This window comes from Triturus cristatus, chromosome 4_1, assembly GCF_964204655.1.
Source record: "Triturus cristatus chromosome 4_1, aTriCri1.1, whole genome shotgun sequence".
In the NCBI taxonomy this organism is placed as follows: domain Eukaryota; kingdom Metazoa; phylum Chordata; class Amphibia; order Caudata; family Salamandridae; genus Triturus; species Triturus cristatus.
Genome location: NC_140585.1, coordinates 806,297,775 through 806,322,010, shown reverse-complemented (window position 1 = coordinate 806,322,010; position 24,236 = coordinate 806,297,775). Strand labels below are relative to the sequence as shown.

Sequence of the window (24,236 nt, the reverse complement as noted above, 5' to 3'; positions counted from 1 at the left end):
AATACAATACAGTTTCAATACATTCACATAAACAAAAATGAAATTATAAAAGAAATCTTTATAACACCATTATGACCAGCATAACGTTGAGACAAAAACACAATTTGTAAGATTCAGAAACTTCTCTTTACGAGTGCACATCAGATTGAATTTTTGGAAATACAGTACATTATACGTTGACAAATCTTGTATATACGTAATCTGTATTTATTCTCTGATTGCGCTATCCACAGCGTCGACGCGTTTCGATGGTTTCAGACTGATAATCCCATCTTTATCAAGACCACATACTTTTGTCTCACACTTCAGGAATTTTCCTTTGGGATTGGCGATCTTTTCCTGGCCCCTTATTCGTTTTAAAGTTCTATTAACCCACTTCTTTCAACTTCTTCGTAGTTTGGTATGATATATTTTATTCTTTCTTCTCGTAATGACGTCGGGTTTTACTATTTAAAAGAAATCGTTTTTTCCTTTGTTTCTGTCTGTCAATTTTCTGTACTGCGCGGTATTTTAAATTGTTTTTTTCTGCGTCAGTATATCTGAATATACGCTGTCTTGTAATCGTAATGTTTGTTTAAGCATCGGAGCACGCTCTGTAGTAATTTTCCGAGTTCTTGCGCTGCCGATTGTTTAAAAACCTCTTCCTACATAGGCGAGTCTGATTTCTCGCTGTGTGATAGCCGTCCTGTCAGGATCTGGATCGGAGCTAGCTGAATGAGCCAGCTGTTGCTCGGAAGGTACGGTAGCTACTTGCTTTTTGTGCGTTTTTATTATGCAGTTACATGTATTGCAAATAGCGCTCTAAAGTAATACACACTTTTACAGTAAAACCAAATTGCTTAATTATTTATATACCTGCACATATAAAATTATTTTACCCTAATTGCTTCTTAAAATGCTGAGTTCACGCTAATAAACTCACACAATCAGTTACCAGCATTTATAGCAATATTAACTATGGAAGTACGCACTATTATTATCGCTCTAATATTATACAATGAGCAATTTGTATTTCGTTGAATGCACTATAAAAAACAATTCGATAGCTGCTATTTTTTTATATTATATAGTTCTCAATATCTATTTACTGAACTAAAATTCTGCTCCTTATTGCAACTTACAGATATCTTTCCCAAACTATCTGCATCACTCTTACAAATTGCTTTCATGCTCACACTACAACTTTTGCATGTTGTTTATTCACACATACCTATCTCCACACTATCTCTATGCATTTCCGCAACCCCGCATGTTGCCGCCTTTTACAACCCTAAAAGATAGCTATCTTTTATTGCCTGCTCCTCTACTTAAACACAATGGGAAAAGCATTTGAAGACTTTTCTGTTCTACCATCAGCACAAACTGCAACATACATTACACATAAACACTCTAACTACACACTACATACCAGTAATTACATGTAACTTACATACAATACAATCACAACACCAAATGCAAAATTATAATTACAACACTAAAAACACTAGCCTACATAATGCGAGGCCTGTTGCATTGCAAATGCTTGTATATCTATGCTCCTCCACCCCTTGCTCTCTGCTCTCACTAACCCCTCCCTTCTACCCCTCCCTCCTCGTCAGTTACTGGGCTACAGCTTGTTCTCTTTCCTTCTATGCTCCTCCACCTCCTGCTCTCTGCTCTCACTACCCTCTCCCTTCTACTAGCCACTCCCTTATTGGGAACCCTCCGAACACGAATGAAAAAGAAATGCTAGAACGTTAATTTCGTGATTGGGACAAAGTGAAATACACGTGTACTTGTGACGGCCATTTTGAACCAGGATGGATTGTTTTACCACCAAAGAAATACCTTCATCTCAACAGGTATTGACGCTAAAAACTGCCAAAAATGTTAGTTTTATTGGTTATTTGTAAATTAAATTGTCAATAAGTATTGGAAGAAATTATTTTTTGCATAAAATTCAAATGTATTATATTTTATATTCAACTATGCAAAGTTCCAGTTATAATACAAACTGAACACTGAATACATATGTTCAACATACAGTCCAGTCAGATGTGGAGCTTCTTGAAATGAAATGGTGAGTACGCAGTTGGAAGATAGCGATTGCTCTCCCAATTGTTTTAGCTTGTAGCTCCCGGCCCGTGTTATTGCTGGGAGGGTGGGAGAAGGGTCCTCATTGTTAATAAAGCAGTACTGGCCTGGGCTTTTCAGGGGCTGCGTGCGGATTTGAAAGCTGCTCTCTCACCCTAGATGGGACTGAGGTTGGTGTGGAGTTGCTGGATTTGCGCTACGTGGGACATGAGAGACATGTCTTTGTGAGTTTGTGCGGCGGAGCAAGAAGCATCCTACGATAGCTTTTGCTAGCAGCTTTCTGTCATGCTCCGGACGGCATGCGGGGCTCTCCAAGTAAAGACTTCTAAGTAAAGAACTGTCCATCTAACTGAGCCCTCCAAGCAGGAGCAGTAGACAGCCCCTCTAGTGGAACGTAGCAAGTATTACTTCTGATCAAATGACGTAGTCTCTCGCTACAAATTCACTCCAGCTAAGCTTTTGCACCGGGGAGTGCTACGTTATTTTCATAGTTTTGTCATATCCGTCCGATCCTCCTTATTTTTTACGTTTTAGTGGAGTTTCGGAGAGTGCAAGAAGACGTGCCAGCTTCGTAACTATCCATGTATGAGTAGCGAGTTACCAGCGTTAGAAGACGCTGCATTGCCAAACTTTGATAAACCCTTTCCGGTAACCCTTTAAAAGTTGCGTTCTATTAACCGCATTTGTTGAGGAGTTGGAATTGAAGGTGTTGCTTTGCCATGTATCCCATGCACGTACGTGTCAGCCTGCCAAAGTTGCAATGGGTCGTTTGAGGTAGTAGTAGGGATTAAGTCTACAACCTTAACTATTTATACGACTGAAGGGAGGGGCTTTTGAAAACTCAAGTATGTTACATTTTCCTTTCTGATCTCCAAAAAGGGGTGTTTATAGTTGAACATACGTATAACTATACGTTTTAGAGCGCACAGGAAATCCACGTATGTAGTTATCGCTTCCGACTTATTATGAAATGCATTACAATCGTTTTGTCGTCTGCCACCGTTGGTAGGGACACCTGAACGGGGCAGAGCTGTGGTTACGCGCAGAGCCAACATCTGGCTTTCAGTCATGGCTCATTAAGCCTTGCAACCCTTACAGCGAGCGAATCACTTTTATTTCTCTGCTCCTTCACCCCCTGCTCTCTGCTCTCACTACCCCCTCCCTTCTCTCCCTCCCTCCTCGTCAGTTACCGGGCTACAGCTAGTTCTCTTTCTTTCTATGCTCCTTCACCCCCTTCTCTCTGCACTCACTAGCCCCTCCCTTCTACTACCCCCTCCCTTCTCCCCCTCCCTCCTCGTCAGTTACCGGTCTACAGCTTGTTCTCTTTCCTTCTACCTTTTCTGTTTTTTTTTTATGTATTTACCCAGGTGTTTTAGCTCTTGTTTAAGTGGCTATGTGCGACACTCAGCACCACCACAGCGTCACTCAAGGCCACAACAATATCGCTCAGGGCCACAACAACATCACTAAGTGATACCACAGCATCACTCTACGCCACCACAGCATCACTCAACGCCACCACAGCATCACTCTACGCCACCACAGCAACACTCAGCACCACCACAGCAACACTCAGCACCAACACAGCATCACTCAGGGCCACCACAGGATCACTTACCTTCACCACTGCATCACTCAGCACCACCACTGCATCACTCAGGAACACAACAGCATCACTCAAGGCCACAACATTATCGCTCAGGGCCACAACAACATCACTAAGTGACACCACAGCATCACTCTACGCCACCACAGCATCACTCAACGCCACCACAGCATCACTCTACGCCACCACAGCAACACTCAGCACCACCACAGCAACACTCAGCACCACCACAGCATTACTCAGCACCACGACAGCATCACTCAGGGCCACCACAGGATCACTTACCTTCACCACTGCATCACTCAGCACCACCACTGCATCACTCAGGAACACAACAGCATCACTCAGTACCACAACAGCATCACTAAGCACTACCACAGCATCAATCTGCAGCGCAGCAGCATCAATCAGCATCACGACAGCATCAGTCTGCACCACCACAGCATCACTCGGGCCACCACAGCATCACTCTACGCCACCACAGCATCACTCTACGCCACCACAGCATCATTCTACGCCACCACAGCAACACTCAGCGCCACCACAGAAACACTCAGCACCACCACAGCATTACTCAGGGCCAGCACAGCTTCACTCAACGCCACCACAGCATAACTCAGGGCCCGCACATTATCACTCAACGACACCACTGCCTCACTCAGTGCTTCTTACACTTTTTAATTACAACTTCTCAGCATACTGCACAGCAGCCACACTTCTCTACAGAACAGCTTAGAAACATTGCCAAAGTCAATAGCTCTACCTAAACACTTATAAGGCCCCCCAATGCATAGCCAATAGGTGTCGCCTTTGGGACATTATAAATATTTAGTTATCCAGCACAATATCCTACATTAAACAACATCAAGTATTGCATGGCTATTCACTTATAAGGTCCCAAAAGCGAGACCTATTGGCTATGCCAATGCTTGCTTTAATATAAAATCATGGCAGTCGCATGCCTTTCTCCCGTCCATGATTTCACCCAAACCAAAGTGTCGGCGGCATCGCTCCCAGCAACATCTTAAAATAACCATGTGATGTATTTTACGATAATGCTGAGTGCAATGCTGCCGACTCTTTGCTTTGGGTGAAATCACGGAGAGCAGCAGCTGGCTTTAGCAGCGACAGAGCGGGCTGGAAGAAGCAGCTGCGAATCAGTGACAGCGCTGGTGTGCAGAGGCAGCGGTAGAGCAGCATCAGCCAACCCTGCTCCGGGGTTTCAGTGTTTCGCCTGACTTCGGTCTCGCATTTGCGAGAGTTTAAGCTATTAGCATTGTAAATGACAATGCCTTTTATTTATGTTTTAAAAACCAAAACATAAATAAAATGCATTGCCATTTACAGTGCCAATAGCTCAAATTTGCGTAAATGCTAGAACTATTGCATTGCAAATGCTTGTTACTATTTGGCTCATTGTATTGCTGCCCTATCAATGTTGCTCCCCTCCTGCTAACATAAACCCACTTAGGTGATCCTAGAAAAGGAGCTGCTAAGAATCCTAACTGTCTTACATTCCCCATAGCAGACCTACGCAGTGAAGGAGGACTTTAACCCCAATATGCATTGTGTAACTCTGGTCTGCTACTCCCTTCATAGACATCTGGGGCTCAATGACTTCCTGCGCTCTACTGAGTCCTTTGGAAAAAGGTCCACATTGGACATCTTACAATTGAATTTCAAGCCTGATCATCACTGAGTATAGTAGCACTAGAAGACATGTTTATTAAGGTGCTTTTGAGTCTTTTCAAGACTTGTATAATGAATGTGGGCTGAGTCCTTCACAGAGATTGAAATTCAACCAATTGAGTCAGAGCTTGCTCTGAGTCGTAGGCCCCTCGTGTACCTGAAATGCCCACCTCCTCCATTTGGTCCTATCTGAAGTTTTGGGGGCAATTTGGTGGTGTGGCTTTAGTTTGTGTGAGACTATTATGATTGGGTTATTTTCAAAGCCCACTATTAAAATGTTGAAGGTGAAATGGGAAACCTACCTGGCATTAGAGATAAAAGATAAAGACTGGGATGTAGTCATGAAACTACATGACATAGGCCGCAGAGAATAATACATAAAGTTAAGTTACTTTAAAATCCTATATTCCTAACACGGGTTCCTGAGCAGCCTGCTCTCAGCCAGCCTGAGTCCAGACTCAAAGTGCTGGCATTGTGGACCTGTAGAATGGGATATAGGGCATATCTTGAGGGCCTACCCGAACCTCTCAATATACAATATGATGGTCACCGAATTCAGTGACATTCGTATAGCCCAACACCCCCTAGTTGCTGGACCCTGAGCAATCTGACCTCTCACTTTCGACTATCTAGCCTGTGGCACCCATGCGGTTGTCATCTCTCACATTGCCAGTAATAGCATTTAATGTCTATAGGCACATTGGAAATGGTCCCCGCACTGACTGACCAACCTGTGGTCTGGCTCCATGAGTTTCTGTGAGGACCACCGCAGATACCATAGAACAGTATATCAATGGTCATTCCACTGACAGTTTACTTACTAGTTCACCTCTACCCACTTATCCTTGTGGGGCTCTACCTACTTTAAGAAACAACAGTGAAGGTCAGTTCCCTCACCTGCCATTACTCATCATTCACCCAAACTTTATCTCGAAGGGTATTTGTTTAGACCACACCCTTTTATTTGAGACTTTGAAAGCTTTTTCGTTATAAAATATTAAAATTATATATGTGTTATGCCAGTCTGGGTAAGAATCTTTACATTGGTGCAAATAATAGGACAGAAACTGTTTGCACTATTTTTCTGAACGTACATAAGGAAATAGAGAAAACACATTCTGCCCCAGACAGTATTCGAGAAAGATTTATGCACCAGGCTAAAGACTGAAGAAAATGATTGTGGAGCTCTTCACATTTGTAAAGTGCATATAATGTTTTGCGTCAACTTTTTGCTCTGCGAACACAATACAACAGAATTTAAAAATCAGCTTGCTCCACATATAAGCCTAGCATAAAACTGTAGTTTGGAGAAAATGCCTTTTGCCACTCTACATCACTCCACTCCAAACCACTATCCTCTATGCCACTAACGTTTAGCGATGCTGGATAGGAGGCACGCGGGTGTACAACATGGCTAAAAATCATTGGCAAAGCCAATAGCTCTTGCAAAGTCGAGACTTATTGGCTTTGCCAATGCTTGTTTGTATTATGGTCGCAGCGCGTTGGTACGCTGCTCTTAGACTGAATAGGGCGCAATAAATCAACTGCAGTGTCCGGGTTCATGGAGGGGCGGTACTGCTCAGGCAGCGGGATTTTCGGTACACTCAGGCGAAATGTATGTAGTCCCACCCCTTGCTTCTGGTGGAACTTCATGTTATGGTTGGCCCTTGTCCAGTCCCCACCCCAGCCCAGCCACCGGCAAGTTGTTTTGAGAAGAGAAGGGGCTCCTGTTAGCCCCCCACTCACGAGGAGAGGTGTTTTTGACTTTCTATTTTTATTAACTCATTCCGACTTAGTCCGTGAGGTGAGGACATCACACCTCCACAGACAGACAACACCCACCCTGGCGGCTGCGCCCCCTGAATAATTGGAACCCCGTTGTCATTCGTATAATATCACCCAACTGAGCTGCACTCTATCAATGTGTGCAAAGCATTACACCTCCTCCACCCCAAAACCACGTCAATGATCTATGTTTATCACTGAGCAGAAAGTCCTGACCCTAGCAGCAAATTCACAACAAATACCCAATTGATGCGCGCCTCTTCCTGGTGGCTGGAATCATGCGGACAGACATGGCTGCAGCTCCACTCTGTGGCATTGATCCGTGACTCTTGTCTCTGCTGGTGGGAACGTCCCCGTGAGCGCGCCCTACAGCTGCCAATAGCATGATTTCCGGCAGCAACTGCTGATAGCCAATACCAGACCCCAGGAGCGGATGCCTGCGGGCCATGGTATCGATCTGTATCTGCGGATCAGAAACCCACCAAGCAGAAGGGGGTGGGTTAGTTTTTACACCCGTGCACACACACGCCGCAGTTTTCATTCTAACCTTTCCTACGGCGGAATCGCCCAACACGTCAATTTCCATAACTAAACACTTGAAAAGTTTCACCGCGATCTCCCCCGTATTTTCATCGCGTTCAGTGACATTTTTACTTCCCCTACTTTCAGAACATTTCCTTTTTTTTCTTCGCAGGCGCCGGGAGCCCCGCTGCCCCCTTTATTTCATTCTGTGTTTTTGGCAGCAACCTTTTTTTTCGCCCTCGTGGGCTCGCCCTCGGATCGTTTTCGTGTTAGCGCGATTCCTGTTTCCTAAATTGTAGCCGAGGAGATCCCCCCGCCTCTCCGCCCCCTGCCTCCACCCCCCTCTTTTTTTGGCAGCACCAGGACGTCCGGTGTGGCAGCAGATCTTTATTTTTTTGGAATCTTTCAAGGTGCTGGAAGGGGGAGAAGAGATTTTTGTATTAAAGTCTAGCAGTGTTGTGAATGTTCTTTATTTTTTTTATTTTTTTGTACATATTTTAGTGTGTAAATATTTTTTTTAATTTTGTTGGTGTTGTGGACGGCAGCGATGAGCACACGAGGTGAAGGAGCCGGGCAGCCTTCTACTTCTGGCCAGGAGCCGCCTGCACCCTCGGAAGAGACCCCGAAGAGGGGACGGGGGAGACCGAGGAAACTGCAGCAGGTCAGTGACTGCAGGGGTCGCCGGTTGCGCGGGGGTTGGGGGGCGAATTTCTGGTTTACGCTCACAGGATTTCACACCAGAGCACATCCCACATGGCTTCTCCATGCACAGGTCCTTTCGGGTGAGTGCACCACATCCACACCACAATATACCACCCACATGCATCCCAGCAACACACACTACCCACATGCATGCCACCAACACACACCACACAGTAACACACCTCTACATTCCACTGCCCCCCACATCTGCACAACTCACTCCATATCACAACACTGATGCATATAATTTTACACACCAGAAGTCACCAGTAACCTACACTACATCACTGAATGCCACACACTATGACTACACACAGGACAATACCAATCCACATCGCTGCATTCCACAGAAAAACAGGGATGACCGCTTCGCTCCATCTCGGCAATATATCAAGTGTGTGGTACATGGCTTTAATTTTTAAACTACTGTTATCAGGTGTGGTTTCTAATGTAACTAGAAGATGCCCCGGACTACAAATCCCAGAACGGATTGTTTAGTTAAATGAAAGCAGCTGACTGAAAAACATAGTAGTCCGGGTGACACTGAGCGGCGCTGCAGCTTTTTCACATTATCGCAAAACCACGCGGCATAGTATATTTCCGAACCAGAGATAAACTCCTCGCCATACACTGCTGTATACCATCAACCAAGCTAGACCCACAGTAGCATAAAAAGTATACCACAACACGCGCATATGATGCAGCACATCGCCGTGTTTGTCAGTCCACACCAGGGCATACAGCCCACACACGCTTGCTAAAATGAAAGCAAATCATTATATGCTACAGCACACCATTTGCTCACACTTCAACACGTCTCTTTAACAACATCACACACGCAGCCCATAAGGACATGCAAATGCTGCATACCTTCACTGAGCGCATCTGGTTATACCACCCGCAGACACAGGCTGCACTCCGTGCCACACAACTCATTGAATGACGACCGCACGCCGCCGCTCCACTCCCAGCGGTGTGCTACGCGGCTTGCACTGGCCGGACTCGCCACAACAACCCCACACCTCGTGGCTTCTCCCGTCACTGATCCCGGAGGACGCGCGCCACTCACAGGCATTGTGCTCACGCATCCGCTGGCGTTCCCCTCTCTGGGAGCCCGCGTCTCCTATCAGGCGCTCGTAGGGGAGGGCTGCCCCCACCCCATGGTTTTGTTTGTAAGCTCAGCATGGGGCGCGTGTCACATGCGCACAGGAGCTTTCGCACCCAGCCAGGGGGCATCCGCACCCCAAACTCACCGAATGTACACGAGGCACTCCCTGTCTCGTTACCCGGAGGAGATGCCACCGGGAGGGGGGACCACACACACCCAAGCAAAGCTCCGACCACCGCCAGGCTCGCGCAGCCAGGCAGAAACTCTTTCCAGGAATCAGTTATCAAAAGAGACCAACACTCGCTCCCAGTCGACCCTCAGTATGACTCGCACTTGGGGGGGAACAGCCTCATACCCTCCTCACCACACACACACTTTGTACGTTTTAGAAACCGTTGGTGTACCACCGTTATATAGCTGGCTGTCTTGCACCGCACCGTGCCCAACGTAGAAAGCATGCGCCACCCCCTCAATTAATGAAATGCATGGAGGGTCGGCGCCAGGTGTAGTAGACCGTGCCTCTCTTTGCTGTGGGCGCCTGGCTGCCTTATCGGGGGTACACTGTAAACCACATCCTGCTCAGCGGCAAAAACAGCAGAAAAAGCTTCTGGTTTTCTCATTGTGTGAAGCCACTTCCACACTCTACCACCCACGAGCCCTCGCTCGTTATCGCCCTGAAAGTAGGATTCAGCATTCCGTGTGTTGGGGGTAGCAGCCACTTGGGGGTCTTTTTATTTTGGAAGGGGGGTCGCTCCCATGAGCCACATATGCCGATTAAGGGTGCTGGAGCCACAAGCGAGCACGAAAGGGGCGTGGGACGCACACCTTCCACGCATGGTGTTTAAATGCACACTTTTTTAAATTCATGTAAACAGAGGCCACCTTATCTGGCGATAGTGACCCATGCCATGGGTTAAGAGGAGGGAACCCCGGCTCCGCCGTGAGGTACATGGCCTCCCCGGAGTGTCCCAGGGTGTCCTAACCGGGACCCACCAACCAGCAATTTAGCGCGTGTTTTGAAGTTGCATTAGCAGGAAGCCTTGCGCGTGGCTGATGGTGTCTCGCGCCTGCTCCTTTGTGGTGCTGCTGTGCTCGGGCTCGCTTCACGAAGCGGGGCGGAATCTGGTGTATCGCCTCTTTATGCCCCTCGTGCCTCAGCAGCATTCATCAGAAATGTCCGGCCAGTACATCATGCTTGTTTTGTTTCGTCGTCAACGGGGTGTTGTGGTGGACCAAGTGTCCCTGCCTCTGACGCGGTATTTTCTTTGTGTCGTCCTCATAGGGGTGTTGTGAGCCAGTCAGTGTCCCCGTAGGTGGCGCGTAGACACTGGGACTTGGGCCCGGCCAGTGTAAGAGTATGGCTTAGACAAAGTGTTTGATCCCACGATTGTCTTGAAGAAGAGGTTCGGGTAGAGAGGTTGAGTGGCTGTTAGATACGGCCACCCCTATAAATGCGGTGCAAATACTCTGGTGGATGTGTTTGGTGACTCGATGTAACTCCTCAGTGTAGTTCTTAATGGAGGGTTGGATGGTAGCGGTTTCGGATTTGTGTGCATGATCCAGTGGGGCTGTAAGGGAGTTTTGATTCCCTTTGACTTTCCCATTGGTGCTTTAATGCCGGTTTGTGATTTGATGTTCCCATGGCGCTGCAAAGCTGGTCTGGTAAAAGGGAAGACCTCAGGGTGTTGCTCTGTACATGACCACAGGCTACAGTAGTGCTGGCTGTAAATCCCATTGGGTGAGTTGAGGGTGTTGTGGTGCTGGTTTGTGGTTTCCCTGGGACGAAATTATTGTGCTGCTTTGTGGTTTCCCTGGGTTAATCTCATGTCGCTTCTTAGTGGTTTCCCTGGATGACGCTCATGGTTATATACAGATAGTTTGTGGTTTCCTGGGATGGCACATTGGCGCTGGTCTGTGGTTTCAGTAGGGCGAAATCATGGTGCAGGTTTGAGGATTCCCTGCAATTAATTCATGGTGCAGGTTTGTGGTTTCCCTGGTTGATGCTCATGGTTAGGTACAGCTAGTTTGTGGTTTCCTGTGATGCCACAATGGTGCTAGGTTGTGGTGTCTGACACAATGGTTCTGGTTTGTGGTTTCCCAAGGCTGACCTTATGGCACTGCTTAGTGGTTTCCCTGAATGACACTCGTGGTTATGTACAGCTACTTTGTGGTTTCCTGGTATGACACGATGATGCTGGTTTGTGGTTTCGTAGATCGACTGGTTGTGCCCGCTTGTGATTTATTGCGATAACCCTTGGGGTAGAAATGCTTGGTTGATTTTATCTGTTAAGACCCCAGAATGGCTTAAGGAATGCTTGATTCATTGTGATGTCCCAGGGATGACTGCGGCAAGGTGCTCTATATATGATCTCAGACTGCGGATGTGTTCCTTCTTGGTGACCCAATACTGTAGGTGTGATCTGTAATTAAGCCAGGCTGTGGCAATGTTAGTTTGTGTTTCCTTTGGGGTGGCCACATGGCTCTCTGTTATCGGTCACTGGTTTCATTGAGATGACCTCAGGGTGCCCATTTATGTCTTTCGAAGCTAAGCCATTGATGCTAGTGTGCGGTTTCCAAGGTTCCGGCGGCTAGCATGGGTGTAATGCAAGTCCCTGCAGTGCAGAGGATCCCACTCATCCTAAAATCTTTGAATACCTGTGAGCTAACAGTCTCAGACCAGCCCCTGCCCATCACTTTCTGCATGAGGCCCCCCATCATCTTACATATTTCAAAGACACAAGAGCAACTCATACGTCCTTGTGAGCTGGGTATTGCATGGAAGCAAAGAACAATGTTCACAAGGAACTCATTTCAAAGCACATTGCAGATTTTGCAAGCTATGAATACTTGCATTGGGTTTATTCAAAAACATATGCAATCAAAGTGGGAACTTAATTATATTTGGTCACGGTAATTTTATCAAAAGGAATAATATTTGTAATCAAGACTATTTCATAAAAAGCCCAAAACCAGAAGAAGTCAGAAGAAGATTCACTTCAGCCGAAGTGAATATAGTTTATTCTGTAGTTCCAACTCGTACCACAGATGTGTATCTTAGTACATATGCATTTGGAGTATTACACTACTCACACAAAATAGTGATTAGTGAGCCCCAGTGAAGTGATCATAACCTAACGTGGTGAAAAAGTAAGTGAAAAGTACGCAAGGGAAGTTTATTGTTAAAAAACAAAAGGAAGAGCTTTGTACAATGAACAATGTAATTTATTTTTCTTGCTCTCTTTCTGTGATTGTCGACGATGTTTCGACCCGCTCTTGATACGGTGTCTCTTCAGGACAGCGTTTCTGGGGACTATAGTAGTACAGGAGTATAAATCTGGATATACGATCGTGTCATTTCAGAGTTGACTTGGACAGGAACCACTATACAATGCAGGGTTGCGGCCCGATCTGTTTGAGCAGTCATCAGGATCCAAACGTGGTGGTGTGGTGAGATATCTCCGGTATCCATCAGAGATAGAATCCCACCAAGGATATCGCACCACACCACCACGTTTGGATCCTGGGCCAGAGTAGGTGGGTCCTGAGATGGGGAAGTGGATGCTGTAGTGGTCGGATCAGGTGAGCTGTGTGGCATGAAGGTACCTGGCTGTTTCTGGAGGTGAAGATGAGGTCTAGCGTGTGTAGGGTCAGCAACAAGCTGCTTGAGGCCAATGTTGCTCATGCTCCAGGTGATCAATGGTGTTGGCGTCACTGGGGTTGTTGAGGTGGAAGTTGAGGTCCCCATAGAAGATGCAGTGCTCAGTCGATTGCGAATTGGAGGATAAGGTCCGGGATGGCGTCACAGAACCTGGGGTGTGGTTCTGGTGGTCTGTAGGCAAGCGTGTCTTTGATGGTTCTTCTTTCATCTGTGTGGAGTTGGAAGTTGAGGTATACCATTATTGGGGTCAGGTCATCTGAGCATGTCGTGCAGCAGATGGTGTCCTTGTAGATGATGGCGATTCGACCTCCGTGTTTGTTGGTTTGGTCCTGGTATGTTATCTTGTAGCCTTTGGGGATGGCGATGTCTGGTGTGGAGGTGGGGTTTAGGCAGTTTTCTGTGAGGAAGACGATGCTCGGGGTGAGGGATGAGATCGTGTCCCATATCACCGTGGCATGTTTACCAAGTGGTCAAGCCTTGACTTGGATGCACTAGAGTTGAGTCAGTTTCATCCGATGTGGTGGATGCAGTCACGTTTGCAGTGTCTCTAGTGTTGTTGGTTGCTTCGATGCTGAAGGTGAGGCGGCAGGAGAAATGTCCTTTGGTGGTGCGCGGGGATGTGCGGCAACAATAGTCGTTGGTGTGTCTGGGGTCTAGGGCTCAGAGATCAGTGGCTGGGTAGCTACGTGGGGTGGAAGAGCCAAGGGTCCTGGCGCTGGGTGCGGTCCAGGCATGGACTGGTGCAGATGGGCTTTCCTTTTGCTCTGCTGCGGCACAACAGCGCAGCAGCCTCCATACGTAGTCATGGGAGGGACTGGCAGGGAGATGGGCGGGTGGGGAGTGGGAACCTGCAGGAATGGAAAAAAGGCAGACAGGGCATCAATGACATCACAATACCAACAGTTCCTAACAAACAAAGGTGCCAAACAACCAAGGCGCCAGACAACCAAGAAGACTGTCGAAACTAAAACCCAATAAGCCCAATAACCCCAATTAAAACTAAGGTTGAGCCCAAATTACCATGCAAGCGGTCACCTGATAGCGGGACCGAACCGGCAACGTAGAGGGCAGTGGACAGTTGCACTGTCAGGAGGAACTAGGCGCCTGAGGCAGCTGTAGAAGCAGCGCACAAGACCAAGAGATCAGAGCTTGACTGATTTCTGGTGACATGCTGTTAAGTAGTTTTGAGGTACTAGCAGAGAAAATCGCTTAAGATTACAATTTTTGTAACTTGGAAGCAACGCGTTGGGACCCCTAATTATCACTTTTGAACTATTTGGCCAATCTACACCTACAACCCGCCCCCCTTGATCCCCCTTTTGTGGCTCAGCAAATGATGGAGGGCTGGAGCAGCTCTCGGCTGCCTCATCATTTCTAGAAATGCTCACCGTCACTCTTGAACAAACTAAAAGGCAGAGAAAGACCCACCCACAGCCTTTGGGCGAGGCAGTGAACCTGAATGCAGTGAACACCTCCCCATTACGGAAGTTGATAGGGGTGCAAGCAGTGGAAGTACAAATCATGTAATTGGGCACACAAACCAAACACTTGCCCCTCATCCTTAAATAAGCTGCGGGCGGGGGAGGGGGATGGGGTGAAGAACCCCTAATGCTATCCTGTCATTTGGGAAGGAAGTGACTCAGAGAGAAGTCCCATCCTCAGTGCATTTCTTTAAATCTCCATAGTCTCCTGATGTTTGCGAACATTTGAGGAAATTAAAAATGCCTACTTTGTGGACTTGTTAGGGTGCTGGGTAATTGACACCACTGCCTAAAAGGCTGGATAGAAGTCCATACCCCTCCCACACGTTTTTAACAAAACTGAATAAAAACGCCAGTTTTCTAAACAAAATTTCGTGTTTGAACATTTTGGAAAAAGAAACGAGACCGCCCCTGTTGCCCAAGGTCAAGGTGAAGTTGTGTGTGGGTGCTCAAGAAGACGTCCTCGACCCTAGGGCTATATTTAAACCAGGCAGAGGTCAGCAAATACCCCACCAGACAAGGTAGAGAATTACACATTATTCATTAATGGCAATGCAGCCATAACAAACACATTCCCTGCCCTTTGGCACGATGTGGCAGCTAACACACACCAACCACACACTTTGACAAGACAGGGTGGTCTAACATATATACCCTCTGGTCCTTGGGCAGGCTGCAATGTCGAAAAAGTTCCACCCCATGCCTTGAAACAACGGTGTGTCGGTGGGGGACCATATATTGTGCAACAACAATGCCTAGACAGGTGGTAAGTGTCCAGAGCCCTGTTCATTATTGCAAAAGCTCCAGCTGTAAAGGAACTCAAAACTACTTTACCCCAAAAACTATTATGGTCAAGGGGGGTGAAACAGCTAGCCCTGAATCGCCCCATCACTCGTACAAGAACTAGTAGAGGGAAAACAATGTAAACCCTCTGGAGAAAAAAAAAACACAGTTAAATGACTGTTATGATCGGGGAACTAGCCAAAAAAATTAAATACCGCCCACTTTGAACCATATCCTAAATAGCAATAAGTGAGCGAGTGAGGCTCTGATTCAATTGATTTACAGAGCAAATTCTGAAAACAATGGCGCTTATTTACAAGCCCCTTGCACCACCCGTACGTCACTTTTCCTGTGTTAAAAATGACGCAAAAGTGGTGCTAGGGGCTTGTAAATAAGCCCCGATGTTTCCAAATGGCATATTTTTTTACTTCAGTTCCCAATGAATTTGGTCGTCATTCCTTCCCTTTCCCTTCTCTTCATTCATCCTTCCTGTCCGGAGCTGGCCTTCTCTCCATCCTTCCACTCCTTTGATCCATCTCTCAATGTTTCCCTACTTTTCTCCTTTGATCCCCATCTCTCAATCAGTCCTTCTTTGTCCATTTTTCTCTCACCTTTCCTTCCATCCAACTTTCTCCCCATCCACCTATCTATTCTGTGCTCTATACACTCTTCCCCTTGATCCCTCACCCTTCTCCCATCTACTCATCCATCTCTCATCCATTAATCGTTCTCTCCATCCATCCTTTCCTCCGTGATTCCATTTTGTCTTTCATTTCATGCTTTCTTGCTGCATGTCTTGCAGTAGTTTTTATGAGGTACTGATGGGAGACCAAAGTGACCAAAGCAGCAATTAACAACTTTTTAAAGGTTTTATACCACACACACTGCCCAGTAGCACTCATCCTTTCTTAAGCAGCTTATGTGGTAGGGATGCATATGCCCTTAGAGTTCAGAACCTAAAATGACTTCAAATTCACCAGTTATAAGACCTTATACTCAGCTGCAGTCCATGCAGGTAACGGTGGGGCACGTGGGGGGGATTTCGAGGGATGATGCAGTGGGAAAAATAAATAAATAATTAATGCACGGATTAATGCGCCATGAGACTCTTCGGAGTGATATGTTTTGCGCTATACAAATGCCTCTGACTTGACTTGACGGCCCACTGCTGCTTATACTTATGTTCTATTAACATCACTCACCTCCCCATATGCTGTTTCCAACATGAAACATGCTTCCACAATTAAAGGACCGCATTGCACAGTATACAATATCACAACTTAAATCTCTAATGAAACAACACTCATCCACATTCTCGTTTACACCTTCCCCGTGTGATGGTGGGGTGGGAATTCCTCTTTGGTCCTCTGAAAAATACTCCCTGTTAAATGCATGTTGCTTTGACAATGACATTCTCTTCTTTCTGACTCAACTAACTGACTTGGCGCTACCCCAGCGGTTCTTAACCGTCTGACTTCTCTGGAACACCACTGCTGGAATTACTACTGGAACACTGTATAAATACAAAAATACAGAAACAAGTGCACATCAAACTAGAACAACAATTTAAAAAAAACAATTTTTAAATAAATTTTATGCAAAACCAACCAGACACATTGACATATCATGTATATCGATGACATTCCTGTGCTAATCAGAAATCAGCTGCGCCGTACCATGACAACATACAAGGATAACTCCATCAAACAAGTACAGTACCGGAAATTTGTGACAATTCACAATATATAATTCACCACCCCCGGAACACAAAGTGGAAAGCTCAAAGTAAAATATGGATCTAACTGTACGGGCCCATTACCGCAATGAGTTCAATTGGTCAGGGGAAGGAGGTCATGGCGCCTCAGCGTCAGCGCCCATGTCAGGGTCAAACAGGGTTTTTCACTCTACTCTTATATAGGGCCCAGAAGTTCATCGGCCGATTACGAGGTGGAAGCAACTCACTATAGTTTTCCGTTTGGTTACAGAAGAATGTCATATCTTTGGACCACTGGGCTATCGTAGGCGTGGGGCCCCAGAGCCAGCGTACCGCCACACATCTTTTGGCTAATAGTAATGTCATATAAATCAAGCGTTGGACAGCCTTGTGAAGAGGTTTAGAACACCCAATCAGTGCCAGTAATGGGTCAGGAACTAGCGCCAACTCCGTGATCCGGTTGAGTTCTGCGAAGACCAGACCCCAAAAATGGGCAATCCCCGTACACGTCCAGGCTAAGTGGAAGAAATCTGCAACCTGTTCACTGCACCTTTCACATTGGGGCTCATCACGCAATCCATATCGGTGTAGTCGTTCCGGGGTGTAGTACTCCCTGTTGAGGAATTTAAAATGGACCAACCTGTGCCGGCCATTCAATGAGACCCGTTTTGTGCTCATGCAGCAGTAGGACCACTTGTCATCCGTAAGGTCAACCGGTAAATCGTGATGCCAGGCCAACCTAGATTTCGTGTACTTACTTTCCCTGGCTGTCATAGAGATATTTTATATTCTAGAAACCATCCTAGCAGGTGTTTGTGCTTTAATGACAGCTGTTAGGGCCAGCACCTCAGTGGGTTCCACCATATCTTCGCCCAACAAGTCCTTGAGAGCATGTCTAAGCCTGTGAAATTGAAATTGAGCCAAGAGTGTGGGGGAGGTCTCATCATCCAACATGTCAGTCCATGTGCGTGCTACCCCATCAATGAAGAGATCCCCCACAACCTGGATGCCTAGAGTCTGTAACGCAGCTATAACGCCCCTATCTCTACACAGCGCCAGCCAGTGGCACCACTCAAGACGGGCAACCGGAGAGTACAGTAGGTTACCTGCCTGCATAGTCAGTAAATATTGCCAGGCATGTGCGACCGAGTTAAGGGACTGCAATATGCCCGTGCACCTGTCAGGCGCAGTGAACAGCAAGGCCGGGAGAGGTCTATGGTCTGCGACTATCGCCTCTATCCGTACATGTGGGATGTCGGTCGGACTATGTATCCAGCGATACGCATGTGAACTTTAGGCGGCTCGATAATATAAGTCCAAATCTGGTGCTCCCAAACCTCCCAACGAGTATGACTGCATCAAAATTTACCAGGCTACCCGCGGTTGTTTGCCCGCCCAGGCCAAATTGACCATTAGGGGTTGGAGACGTTGAAAGACTGCATGGGGTAATACCATGGGGATCTTCGTAAAGAGGAAAAGGAAGTGCGGCGAAACAATCATTTTCATAAGGGCCATTCTGCCCATCAGCGATAAGGGGAGGCTAATCCAGCGCTCAACATCCTCTTCCAATTTAGAAATCGCAACCCCGTAATTCTCTTTGAGGACCACCTCAGAATCTGTGTGCAATTTGATCCCCAAATACCGCACCACATCAGTAGTCCACTGCAGGTGATATTCAGGCTCGATGGGCTTCCTGGCAGGAGTTAGGGGGAACATGAAGGATTTGTGACAGTTAACCCGTAGACCGGACAAAGAGCCAAAGAGAACTATCTCCCTCAAAACCGGTATGAGGTTGGTTTCTAGATCAGGGACATAAAGCAGTGTGTCGTCTGCGTACGTGGAGACAATCAGGCGATAGTTCGGTAAGCGTATACCTCTGTGGCTGTGGTATTCCCGGAGGGCACATGCCAGGGGCTCGGCAACCAGGGCCTAGAGGCTAGGAGACAAGGGGCAGCCCTGTCTCGTGCCTCTGTGTATCATTATAGGTTCGGTGACCAGAGTGCCTATTTTGATACTTGCTCTGGGAGAGTGATACAATACCGCGATAAGTTGTAGGAACACCTCACCTACCCCCATATGAGATAGAACTGGCCGCAAGAAGGCCCACTCGATGGAGTCGAATGCCTTCTCCATGTTTAAGAATACCGCTATGGCAGGAACTTCCAATCTAGTATGCTGCAGGGCCGCAAAGACTGTACATAGGTAATATGTCAAATTCCGGCTGAATTCGGAGCCGGCCTGCTCCGGGGCTACCAATGTTGTGACGAGGGGCAGCAGGCGATTAGCAAGCAGTTTCGCGAAGATTTTTGTATCCACATTCAGCAAGGACAGCGGACAGTAGGAGGCGCATTTGTCCAGCAGTTTACCCGGCCTGAGGATAACAACTATGACGGCCTCCCACATCGTAGGGGGCGTCTCCCCTGAGGTACACATGTCCTCATACAGTGTGAGTAGGTGCGGTAAAAGCAGATCAATGAACGCCTTATAAAAGGCAACAGTAAGACCGCCCCCCCGGTGCACTGCCCGCCCTCATACCAGAGATCGCCAGCAATATTTCGTCCCGTTCAATCGGTCGCATCTGAAACTCCCTGTGCCAATTTGTCAGCCACGGAAGCTTGATATGCGTTAAGTATTCTAGGATTTGTTTGTCTGGGCTGCAAGCCCTGGAGGAATATAGATCAGAATAGTATTGTCTGAATTGCTCAGCCACTTGGGCGTCTGTAAGAAAAGTATCCCCAGTGGATGATTTGATTTCCGGGATCTCAGAGGCATCCCTGCTCCTTCGTTGGAGCCGCGCAAGTACCGCCCCCGGCCGCTCCCCCTCGCCGTAAGTGCGAGCAGTGGCATATTTCCAGAGATGCTTAATTTCAGCATCTGCCTCCTCATTGTATTCCTGCAAAGTCTGCGCCAGTTCCAATCGAAGCGCATCATCTGGACCAGCCAACAATGAGGCTTCCAACCTCTTTATCTTACGCTCCAGTTTGGACAACCTGGTACAAATCGATTTAAGGACCCCCGCATACTTAGAAACTGTAACCCCCGAATATACACTTTAAAAGCTTCCCATACCATTTGGAACATATCTACCCAACCCATATTTATCTTGAAGAACGACTCGATAGCCGCAGACATCTCCTCCTTAAAGGCAGCGTCCGTCAGGGAGTAGGGCGGGAAGCGCCACATGAAGGGGGGCACACGCGGTTTAGGAGCAGCAAGAGCCAACAAAAGGGGAGAGTGATCCGAATAGGTATGTGGCAAGATCGTGCAAGACTGAATGTGCTGCATTAGTTGCCTAGTAGCAAACCAATAGTCAATCCTGGTATGGACTTTTATGATACGCAGAATAATGCGTGTACCGTCCTTGTCCTGCATGTCTAGTGCGCCAGACGTCACACATGTCCAACCAAATCAACAAAGTTTCTACTACACTAGTCGAAGCAGACACTCGCCTCTCCGGACCGTCCGACCTATCCAAAGCAGGGTGTCTAATAAAGTTAAAGTCTCCACCCCACAAAAACTGAGCCGTCTGGTGAGAAACACAAAGTTCGGTCAGCCCACGGTAGAACTCTGGGTTATCATAATTAGGGCCATAAACATTTAGGATAAACATGTCTAATCCTTTACCGCTGCATTTAGTGAGCACATACCTCCCCTGACTATCTGTCGCCAGAGGTGACAGTTGGATAGCTTTCTTGGGGTTAACCCACGCCAGGACCCCTCTAGCATGCGTGTTGAAGCCAGCTGCATGCACGTTACCCAAGAGCTCCTTAGTACGCAAGACCGGGATGTCCAGTGGTAAGTGTCTCCTGCAGTAGGGCTATATCAACATTATGTCTGTGTAAATAACTCAGTACCTTCTGGGCGTTCCTAAAGTCGTTCAGGCTGCGTACATTCCACGTGAGCACAGCAATCGTATCTGGGCCGGTTTCTGTGCGTTGTGTAGTCCTGTCCGTCATGGGGGGCCTGAGTGTACGTGTGGTAGGATACTTGGTGCATCAGGTCTAATCGCCCACGGAGAACATTGCATATGTCAGTCTCGATTCATTCCCCCCCCCCCAACCCACTTCAGGACGAACCCAACATGGCCTAAGGACTGTAACACCCCTTCATTAACATTTTGATAGAAAACATCAATCACAAAAAATTTAAATTCGCAACTCAGACCCCTCACACCTCCCCGCCCACGTCAGACTAACCCCAACTTGGCCACGGCTCAACCCCACAGACTAATAAGATCTACCCACCCCTATAACAGAAAGAACACTCCCCAGTGTGATTCACACGTGGGTGGATGTTGCTCAGCAGTCAAACAGAAGTGTTTAGCCTATATATAAGGCCACACTCCGAACACCATCAAGTGGATATTATGAAACTGCAATGTGACACTCCCCTCAGGCTCCAAAAAAAGAATTACCCATGAGCAGATCAGTAAATAAGTCATCAGTTCCAGAGATACTAAGATCCGGAGGACGCCCAGGCCGCCAGAGCTGAGCAGGCCAAACCCCTCCCACCTTAGGCGATCTAGCTCTCGGGCAGAGGGACATCTTCGCACCACCCAACAAGCATGACGCCTGCGACACAGGTCCTAGTTCAGTATAATTGTGCCACAGAGGAGGCCGGGACCAGAAAACTGTCTTAGTGGTACACTATGGGTGAGTCAGAGGAAACCAAATTCACAGTCCCATAGTCCCCATCGCTGCTCCCACCTCCCCCAACCTCACCCGCCAGAGTATACTTATCACTCATGGATATCAACTAGGTATCAGTCCTGTTCCTCCAAATTGCCGCCCGTCACCTCATCCGAAAAATGCTTCTCCGGGCTATGTCGCTTCTCTTTTGACCATCCTTTCATAGCAGCCGGTAGGGCCTTTGGGTCCGTAAAGATGTGGGATCGGCCTTGCCTGTTGACACAAAGTCTCGCCGGGTAGAGCATGGCATAGTCTGCCCCATATCACAAAGCTGTCTCTTCATCGGGGCAAACAGTCGTCAAACCTCCTGGACCCTCGCTGTGAAGTCAGGGAACAGAGATATCGTGGTCCCCTCATGACGCAGTGGTTGTTTCTCGCGGGCCAGCTTCAGCGCAACATCCCTATCTCGGTAGTTAAGTAACTTGGCGATGATCGGCCTAGGAGCCACACCCGGAGGAGGCCTCGGCCCCAGAGAACGATGTGCCCTCTCCACCACGAACATATCTGAGAAGGAAGACTCACCAAGTAGAGTTTTCAGTAAGCGTTCAATGTAGAGTTCCATGTTACCCGTTTGTGTGGTTTCTGGAAGGCCCGTGATGCGCAGGTTACAGCGACGAGAGCGCGCCTCCGAATCTTCTGTTTTTTCCTGCAAGAGCTTCAGAACCCTGCCCAGCTGCCTTTGTTCAGTATCCAAAGCAGAATGCACCTCCTCCGTCTCCGTTAGCCTGCGCTCCGACATGTCGAGTCGCTCTGCAAGCTTGTCCAGCCTTTCCGCCATACGGTCCATTCTATAGGACAGCGCGTCCATCTTGGAGCCAAGAGACGTGATACCCCCTGCAGGTTCTTTTCCATAGTCAGCAGCAGACCGAGGATGTCTTGCCTAGAGTCAGCGTCCGTCTGGTCCCGTTCTCTGGCTCCGTCATCGGAGGAAGCATCAGTGGATTTAGATCTTTTCGGATCAAACAACATTTTCGGTTGTGCTCTGTCTACCCTGCCCACCATGTTGGCCTCCAGAGACACCAACGCACTCGCAGATCTGTATCTTCGTGAAAATTAGCCGCAGCGCAGGCAGACAGTGACCAGGCTTCACTGTAGCCAGGGGCTTTCACTGCCAGGAGTACTGCACGCCTGCGCCCCGCAGGAAGAGCTCCTTCTTACCGCATATAACACATTACCCCTGGCCTGTCCTCTCGTGCTCTTATGAGAATGTAAGTCCGGTAGGCTGCCAGCAGCAATGGTAGGGGACCCCGGTGGTTAACACTCCAGTCAGCAGCCAATGTCCCGTGGCGCCACTCCGTCCTCCAGGAGGTATCTATGATGGCACTCCAACCTCGCCCAGAGCGGTTCTCGCAGAGAGAGTCAATACCCTGAAGAACAAGTCTAGCTCCCCCCTATTGGTTCCAGGAGCACTAGAGTGCCCCCAAAGGCACAGTCCAGCGTCCCGCGAGGGCACCACAGTGTCCAGCTTGTAGGGTAGTCTCAGGCCTCACAAAGAATGTCCCAGTGGTCTCCCTGCACCCAATTATCCACGGTGCCTTCCCCGGTATTGCACCCAGCGGCCAACCGCAGGCGCAGCTGCATCAGGGAATACATAGGCCAAAATGGTGGCCATGTGGCGGTGGCGGCCGAGCCCGACCAAGACTAAGCAGACCGGCGTGATGGAAAGTGGGACTCACCGCCGGTGCTTAACTCCGGACGTCCACCAGTCTGCTCTCATGCAGATCGCGGCACCTGCCAATCTCCGCAGGCCCCGCTCCTCTGGCTTCCTCCCGCTATGAATCCCGCTCCAGCGCGGGTGACCAGACCGCCAGCCAGTGCCTCGCTGTGTCCCGCAATTTTTCGCCCACAGCCCATGCCCGCCATCGACTTGAAGGCCAGGGAGGCTCCGCGCTCATAGACGGCAGCGCCGCTCGTGCGTCGCCCATTCGCCGACCGCGACAGGTCCAGGCAAGCACCGCTCCCCGGCTTGTACGCGAGCCCGACGTCCAAGGCCCCGTCAGGCCGCCTCTCGCTAGTCGCTCGAACTTCGGCTCAGAGCGTTGTAGAGCGGCCAAGAGCACCGCAAAACGGCTCAGCTGGGCTCCGGATCTCAAAAATCACAGGTATCTGGCGCTAGCTCAGCGCTGTTGCAGGATGGCTGCAGGATTGTTAGACGGTTTCTCGGAGCACTCGGCTCATGCGGCCATCTTGGTCGCGAGCAAGCTTCGCCCCCCAACTAGAACAACAATTATTAAATATTTTTATTTAGTCCGCAAACAAAAAAAATACAAAAATCGAAATTTTAAAAGGCATCTGGAGCTATTAATAATTTGGTATTATTTCTGAAAAAGAAAGTGATATGCTAATCTCCAACTTATAACGTCCACGTTTTTTAAAATCTTAATGCATTCTTTATTTGTTTGTTGGTGAACACCAGTGCTTCAGTTG

At 48.0% G+C, this 24,236-nt stretch overlaps 1 protein-coding gene and 1 long non-coding RNA gene across 3 annotated transcripts in view; one reads left to right on the top strand and one right to left on the bottom strand.

Annotated features, from left to right (window-relative positions):
* LOC146855591 (uncharacterized) overlaps nucleotides 1-9,407 on the bottom strand; it is a 63,444-nt gene extending 54,037 nt beyond the window's left edge. Inside the window, exon 1 of the long non-coding RNA XR_014981347.1 lies at nucleotides 9,248-9,407. This is a non-coding gene — a long non-coding RNA (uncharacterized LOC146855591). The remainder of the gene's footprint in view (nucleotides 1-9,247) is intronic.
* The window catches only part of HMGA2 (high mobility group AT-hook 2), a 212,277-nt gene continuing 195,577 nt past the window's right edge, over nucleotides 7,537-24,236 (top strand). The window contains exons 1-2 of one of the 2 annotated variants that reach the window (XM_085653423.1): nucleotides 7,537-7,648; nucleotides 8,221-8,336. In XM_085653423.1, the coding sequence (XP_085509549.1) occupies nucleotides 7,600-7,648; nucleotides 8,221-8,336 (165 nt within the window). In that variant the 5' untranslated portion in view covers nucleotides 7,537-7,599. Of the gene's footprint in view, nucleotides 7,649-7,949; nucleotides 8,086-8,220; nucleotides 8,337-24,236 lie in introns of those variants that run through there. The other variant, XM_085653425.1, reaches the window with a different exon arrangement.